Source organism: Vipera ursinii (assembly GCF_947247035.1).
Source record: "Vipera ursinii genome assembly, chromosome: 6".
NCBI lineage: Eukaryota > Metazoa > Chordata > Lepidosauria > Squamata > Viperidae > Vipera > Vipera ursinii.
In genome coordinates, this window is record NC_139515.1 from 76,653,150 (window position 1) to 76,661,491 (window position 8,342).

At 37.0% G+C, this 8,342-nt stretch overlaps 1 protein-coding gene across 1 annotated transcript in view; it reads left to right on the forward strand.

The window, feature by feature from the left end:
• CECR2 (CECR2 histone acetyl-lysine reader) overlaps positions 1 to 5,211 on the forward strand; it is a gene marked incomplete at its 5' end in the record, with an annotated part of 99,874 nt that extends 94,663 nt beyond the window's left edge. The window contains 2 exons of the mRNA XM_083365390.1: positions 3,079 to 3,184; positions 4,896 to 5,211. Of these exons, the coding sequence (XP_083221516.1) occupies positions 3,079 to 3,184; positions 4,896 to 4,901 (112 nt within the window). The 3' untranslated portion in view covers positions 4,902 to 5,211. The remainder of the gene's footprint in view (positions 1 to 3,078; positions 3,185 to 4,895) is intronic.
• Positions 5,212 to 8,342: the final 3,131 nt, after the last annotated feature.

Genomic DNA, 8,342 nt, shown 5'->3' on the forward strand with positions numbered 1-8,342 from the left:
TTGGCAGCCAGTGGGACAACTGGGAAAAGCCAGTGCTTGGCTTTCCAGCTTGTTTTTTCTTCGTCTAGTGACCCTTAAAGGGTCAGAAAGTTGCCCTGGAGGGGCAATGAAGGAGGAGGGATACTTCAGGAGCTCAGATCAGGGGGCACCTTATTGGAGCGAACTGTAGGACCCTCTGGAAAAACGAAGGAAAAGGCTGCCAAGACCTAGCAGCCATAGTCGTCTCCAGCAGGAAAGAAAAGGACTAAAATCAGCGACATTTCAACTGCGTGCTGAAGCTGGGTAAGCAAGATTTTCTCTTTCCTTCTCCTTGAGGATTATAAATGTTATGCCCCTGATGGGAAAGGACTGAAAATTAAAGACCCCCAGAAGGATTAAAGTCAAAAGCGGCGAGTAATTATAAAGAGGGGGAGAGACTCTGCTAAAAATCGGACATTGATAAATAAGCCAAGGAGGACATCTAGTGCCAAAAGAAAAATGAAAATTTTGATATATTGTGAGAATTGAAAAAATTGTTGTGGATTGAAGTAACACCTTGACAAAGAACACCTACAAATGATAAGAGTGCCTTGCTGTGAGATTGAGATTCAAAGCTACTTTTATTGAATTTGGCTAAATCTAAACAGATGTTGTTTTGGCTCTAGATTGTAAGCTGTAAAATGACTTCATCAAATATTACTAGGTTTATGAAGAAAAATCAACAGAAAATACACAAAATCGAAGAAAAAACAGATGAGAATGATAAAAAGATAAAAATGTTATTACAAGAAAATGAAAAATTAGAGAATGCAATCAAGACCTTAGAGATGGAAAAAGTGGAACATTATTTAAGATTTCAAAATACCCCTGAGGATAGAGAAGAAAACATAGCAGAGGTGATTATTGACATCCTGGAGGAGGCTCTGAAGGCAGATCGAGGAGAAATTTAGCTAGAGGTAGATGACGTATTTCGCATCAATTCAAGCTACGCAAGAAGAAATAAACTGCCAAGAGAAGTACATGTACGATTTATAAAGAAGACAACAAGAGATGAAGTACTACGGAAAGTTAGAGATGAACCAATACAATATAAAAATAAGGAAATTGTGGTTTTAAAGCAGTTACCCAAGAGAATTAGAGACACACGAAGACAGTATCACTTTTTGACCACGAAGCTGATTGCCAATGGTATAAATTTCAGATGGCTGATTCTGGAAGGCATCTTAATAAACTGGAATAATACAAGATATAGACTGGACTTAATTTGGAAAGCAGAAGATTTTGAAGTGAAGAACAGGTCAATCTTAGATGAAGGAGTGAAACTAAGCCAAGGGAAGAGTAACGAGCAGAAACAAACAGAAGAGAGGATCCAAGGAGCAACTGCACAAACAGAAGAACAGAGAGAGGAAGACGACCAAAAGGGCGAGGATGGAGGACTTGCCAGAGAACAAAGGACTACTAGATCTACTAGACCGAAATATAAATAAATGGAAATGGAGAAAGAAAATGGAATTTTCTCAGTAAACATAAATGGACTGAATTCCCCAATTAAAAGAAACAAGATTTTTAGGAAATTACGGAAATTGAATTTGGATATAATCTGTTTGCAAGAAACGCATATAAAAGAACAACATCACGAATTATTGGAATATTCAAAAATTTGAATACTTGAGTTTCTTTTAAGGCTTTGAGGCTTTAAGATTTGTTCCCAGAGTAGATATTCGCCATTTTTTCAAAAAATGGGGAAAGAAATGATTAAGGGAATAGGAAAGGTAAAGTCTCACCCAGGTCCTCCAGATTGCTTCTTAGTGCTAGGTAGTGCTTTTGCCTTTCGGCAGGGAGTGGCTTAGTGATTGGCCATCTTTATGGCCGGTCTCTTCTTTTTCGGGCCAAAGGAGATTGTCCCAGATTTGAGTGGAGGGATGTCGCCCTTCCGTGATCGCAGGGAAGGCCTCCTCGCAGTAATCGCCCCTCCAGAGTGATTTTCGACCCTTTTCAGGGTCCTCCAAAAAAGAAAGAACGGACGGCAGGAAGCGGACTGTTCTTGAGCATCCGGAAGTGCCGCGTGCACAAACCGGAAGCCACATGATGCCTCACTTAATGGCCACACCGCTTAACAACAAATTTTCTGGTCCCTATTGTGGTCAGAAGTTGAGGACTACATGTATAGAGGTCACTTAAACACTCAGTTGCAATTTAACAACAACAACTTGGGACTCACATACCAATTCTTTCTCAGGAATTGCAAGCTCATGTACAGTAAGTAAATTTCCCAGTTCCTATTTAAGGCCATCGTAGGACTTGAATTGTTAAATTCAATTTATTGGTCCTCATTTATTCTATAAGTGTGTTCATATTTTGCTTCAGAAATATAGTCTGTCTTATGAAGAAGTAAGATGGGTTTTCAACATTTTGACATGTTTTTGCACCGACAATATAAGAGACAGCCTGTTATTTCAATTGCTTCATTTGTGAGGGAGGAATCACCCGAAAGTTGTGATAAGATTGCAGAAAGCCATGTACAGAATGGGAAGTGAAACCTCATATGTAAAACTAATTGGATAATGTGATTTATGACATGTAGATAAGGGCGGGGATTGTGTGTGTGTTATGATGGTTTTGGGAGGAGGAGATTTCAGATTCTGGCATCCCTCCATGAGTGCCAATGTTTCGTTTCATTACTAAGACTTTTTAGATAAATAATATGCCTGCAATCTGTTTGATTTGTCTCATTCATTGGAACCATGACAGTCTAGCTCCAGAACTCTAATGGCCTTCTTGGGCTTTGTTTGGGATGTTAAATAACATTGGAGACAAAATGGAGCCTTGTGGCAGCTTGCAGCACAAGCTGCCAGGATACAAAGTCATACTGATACAACACTGTTTACTGAGACTGTCCTCAGAAGTTGCAGTGGAACCACTAAGTACGTTTGAGTGATCAAACGGGTGAATCTCTCTCCTCTGCAGGAAATCTTAACACATGACTGTGCCTTAATTATTTTTGGATTAAAGATACTTATGAAAAGGTACTATACTATGCAGAGAAAGAACTATAGCAACCACATATACAGTACTTCTTTCTGTTTTCTGTGATTTCAGGGTACACATGCATCAGCCACAAACTCCATTCCCAAAGGTGCCTACATCAACTCCAATTTTGGAAGAGCTGCAACCACGAAAACCACCAGCATTGCCTCTCGATCAAGTAAGTACAAATAAACAATCGTATTTAGAAGACAGTGTCTCTTTATGAAAGATCTGAGATTTCTAGTTATCTTAAGTGGGGAGTAAAGGTCAACTTGCATGCATTTTTGCTAAAGTCATTGTTCTAGTAAATAACATGTTTTCTAGATGATCTGTGATTCATTGAATGTATCATCAAGTTACTGTTGACTCTTGGCCAGCATATCCAGTGGTGATTAAAAGTTTGTGAGCTCTTTTATGAATGTTCAGTATGTCTGCAAAAATACGACCTAAAATGTGATCTCTTCGCATGTCCTAAAACTAGAAATTAAAAACATTGTACTTGTTGGTTTGTTGTAAAATGATAAATGATGCGATTCCAGTCCATCTCAGTTCACTGATGCCTAAGATGCCCCCATATAGTTGATTCACATTATCTTTCTCTTTTCTATGTTCATGCTTCTTATGTTCAATTTCCCACTGTAATTCTTTTCTTTGCCACTTTGGATTTTCTTTCCTTGCATGGCAATATCTGGCATGGCAAATAGACATGCCAAAGGTTTTAATCTAGCCTCCTCCTCCTCAACACCATTAGTACTATGAAAGGTCCTCAGCCCTTCCTCAGTAGCATGTTGCCATCCAAACTGAGGAGCCCCTAATTTTGGGTCATATCGTTAAACATATTTTCTATCCATGTGTGTTTTCTTGGTAAAGTACAGGAGTGATTTACTATTGCGGAGTATGAAATTAGTATTAGTATTAGTATTATCATTGCCTGGCATCTTCTGTATCATTGCAACTCAGCATAAGCACCTGCTTGTTGAACTGGGCAGCTGAGGTGCCTTTCATACCTTATGTGACCCTGCTGGGATTATCTACTCTTGGCATACGCTGCCAGTGTTCTTTGCTTATCCATCCTCCACATCCTACTGAGGAACAGTAATTCTTAGAGCTGATATTGCATTTCCGGTTATTCACAATGCTTCTTGATAATCCACATAGCAAATTTGTAAGGCAGCCTATTATTAGAATCCTTATAGTTATAATTTTTAGAGTAAAGCTAAGGCAGACAGAAAGAGTGAGCTTGTGGCATGCCTAGAGAAACTTGGTAAGTTGCTGATAAAAGCAAGACTTGAATTACAGTTGTCCAGCTTGCTATTGAATCAATAAAAATTTTGCCATTTGGCCATTCTCAACATATTTCTTTCCAGGGCTGATGATTTTGCTGCTGTGTGATTTGTCAAGGACTTTGAGTTAAATTAGTATAAAATAATTTAACGCCATGTTAGATTTATCTGAAATTGTTGATCTGAAAGCCAACTAGATTGTACATTAACAATATTTTTTTTATTTTTTAAAAAATAATAATAATAAACAATATAATTTTATACCAGAGATTGGTAGGGACTGTTTTTAGGATATCCACCTTAAATACCTGAGTATATTTACTGAAGCTCTTTTGTTGGAAATATGCAAATGGGGAGCCAGGTTAGCATCTTCCCCTCCAAAGAGATGGGACGGCACTAAACTCAACACTGCTGTTTGCACCCCCTATAAAGGAAGTCTGTAACGGTGTCCTCATATGCTCCTGAAGTTACTGTTTTAAGAACCAAAACCAGACAAGTCAAACCCATTCACAGATTTGTGATATTACCTAGTATCCTTTTTTAAATTTTTTATGTTTTTTAATCTTTCTGAAACTTGTACTAATTGCTTTCACTTATCTTTTCTAGAGCTAATCTAAGGAAGGAAGAATACACAGAAGATAGAGCCATATATGAATAGACATGGACAAAGGGACCATCCTTTCTATTTCTTACCTTCTTTCCTAGCATCGTCTGGCTTCCGTGGTCCTGTGCAACACAGTGCCTCAGTTGACGGTGGAATTGTCCTGAGTCTGAGCCAGCAGTATGGCTATCACAAACAATGCCACAGTGAATCAAGAGAGGGGGGTCTCAAATTAGGGCTTTGTTTCTGATCAGAGAGTTTATTTCATTCAGGGTTGAAGGAAAGTTTTTGAAGGACTTGAAACTTTCATTAACTGCTAAAACTCAGGTATATTTTTCAGGGTGAAAGACTGGAGATAGAGGATAATACTTGTATTAATATGTGTGCTTGGGATGGAATCCAGTTTTCAGGTTTTTTTAACCTATTGCCTTTTAAAAAACACAAGAAAAATTCTGTTTGTGAATGTATTGTACATGATTAGAATTGAGGTTGTAGATTCAACATTTGCAAGCATAGCACTGGGATGATCAGAAGATGTTTACAATCATGTCACACCATTTTTGTTTTTGTTTTTAAGAAGGTAGATGTAGAAAATGGCAAAACTCTCTAAAATGTGACAGTGCTGTCTATTGGTAGTTTGCATCTGAGGCATGCTTACTAATGGATCACATTTATTCAGGAGAAAGCACAGTGTTAGATCTCCTGTCCATGGATTGTGTGCAGTACTGCTGTAAGAAGAAAGGAACTGGAATTTTCAGAATATTGGGATTTTTGCTATTGGGATTTTTATGTTTTCATCATTTCCAAGATTCAACAATATGTCACTAACTAGCCAAACCATTGTCTCTAAAATCCTAAGATAGGAAGAAATCTTGCAGAAGCATCTTTAGTAAGGCCCAGTGTTATTCGTAATAGACAAGAAACGATGCATACTAAACTATTTGAGTGTGATTGGTCCCATGCTCTGATTAGGGCAACTCAGAAGTAGAGCTCCTCCATTTAAATTTCAGCTTTATAAGGGGATCCAGATAAGCTTTTGGGGACAGACAGCATTTGATTCTGTTTATGGGTATTGAGCATGTATGCTAGAAGAGATGAAATCACCTATACATTCACACAGTTCTTTTAATAATTTCAGATATCATAGGACAGCTTACATTAGCTCAGATTTTCACAAATAACTTTCTGAATCCCTCAACCAGTGAATTGGAGTTGGGTGGCCAACAAATCGAACAAAGCTGCTTGCAAACAGTTTGTAGAAAATCTGCCAAATATATCAAGCTATAAGCAAAAATAATGAAAGTAGCATTGCAAATTTATATGATAATACTTGAATTTGTTACAGTGATATTATTACATTTCAGTATGGTTGCTTGGAGTGATCTAATATGGTGCTTTGCTCTAACTTAATGAATCTGAAAAAGTAAACACTTCTCCCAGAGACTGTTAAAATATTCTATTGACATATAATTTTTCCATTTTTAATTGGATTTTATATAAGAATACTTTGTAAGGCAGTGCTTGTCCTCATCCCTTAGCCCCTACTCCTCCCACTGTTTGTGACTAAATAGAAAAGATCCAATATTTATTTGGGGTTTTCTGCTGAGTTTTACCTGGAGTGACCTTATACCAAACATGAAAAGCAATGCAGAAATGAGAAAAGTGCTCTGCATCCCATCCCTGTTGCAGTCCCAAAACGAAATAAAAACAGGCAGATCCACAGTCATAACTGTTTCAGATGACCTGATGCAGTTAAGAACAGTTAGCATCTTGTGTGCTAATTAGCTAATATATCTGTTAGGGGCAGTAATTTTCCTAGGAACATATTTTTTAAAAAACAGGTACATATACAGAAAGATAAATATCTTTTCTTACATATACCCTATTCATCCCATGTGACTTCTGCATGCAAATTATTTTAATTATTTTTATTTTACCAATTTCTAAGAAGCTAAGAAGAGCAACCTAATTTTATAAACTGGTAGGCAAAGAACATATAAAATGGATGTAAGATTTCAAAGAGCCCATCTTTAGTTAGCATTCTAAAGCATTCTATTCTTCCATTTCATCTCTTCTAGTACGTTAGTTTGGAAACACATTTCAGAGGCATAGCATTTCTAGTCTTTGAAACAAATTGGTTATGGGGCATGCTTAGAAAGTGAAGACCCAATTGCTCAAAACAATGAAGCAAGTTTTGATTGCGAAAAATCTTTCTGCAATCAGCTTATCTGCAATCAGCTTAAAATCACCCATCCATAAACATTTAGGGTTACAGTGTAATCTGTTATATCTGTAAGCATGCTATTTTTAGTTAGGGAGCCGGTGAATTAGGATTTTGGTTTTATATCGTTAAAAAAGTTTGCTTTTCAAATAATAAATTATCTTGTACAGTCAAGATCAATGAATAACACAGCTAGAGGTTGTCTGATCATGGGTACAGGCCTTATGCTTGCTGTGATAAAAGAGCCATCTAATGCAATAACCTTCTGACTCCAACATACCTGTGTCTGCTCACCAGAACTTGTGCAAGTTCTTTGCTCTTCATGTGGAAATATTGCTTTTAATCCCGTTTGCTTTTCTCTAAACCTTTGGGAATAGAGTACGGTAGAAAATATGATTGTGGGATCATTTAGAATAATGCTTTTCAAAATGAAAAGTCTTGGTGGTTAAAGTTGACTACTGTAATCACTACTTGAAATGTGTGTTGCCTCCGCTCCCCGAAATAACTACTTACATATTAGCATTCTGAGGGTTTTTCCTCCTAACTCATGGTTGGAGTTTCAAAATGAACCTTTGGTATTAATTACCAGCAGTAGTAATTAAATTTTGTTAGTTATATATGTTTTACTACAACTGATATCTCGTATTCAGTAGTGTGATTATTGTCTTAATGGCAAGTTAAAAGTTCTCTTTTATCAAGAAGTGGCTGTTAATTTAATGAGCTTCTGAATTCTGCACCTTGATGAAACAGAATAATGGCAAGGTAATTTACTTTTCTTTGATCCCAAATCAGGATTCTTTGGCTCGCAAAGAACAAGAGTTTATTATGTTGTATAGATGCATAGACAGATTATTCCTTTGGTAGTATATCATTCTGATCCTAATTGTGACATTTTACTAAAAGGTTTTCTCAGTGTAAGTCAATGTTACAATATGTTCTATGTAATTAGTCCCACTGCATTTTTTTTCCAGATAAATTTTAAGTAAAGAGTCTTAAGAAAAGAGTTCTTAAAAGCCAGAGAATGTAGTTAGTTTTTTGCTTGAATTCAAATTCTGTCTAGCACAGGTGGAAGGAAATAGGAAGAAGGCCCACTTCTGGGTTCTCTGAGTTTTCACCAAATTATGCCCTGCAGTGGCCTTGATAAGAGTTAAGGAAGCTGGACTTTCTTTCCTCACAATGAAGTGTGAGCATTGTATAAAGCATTTTTCAATGCTCACTTTTACTACTATGT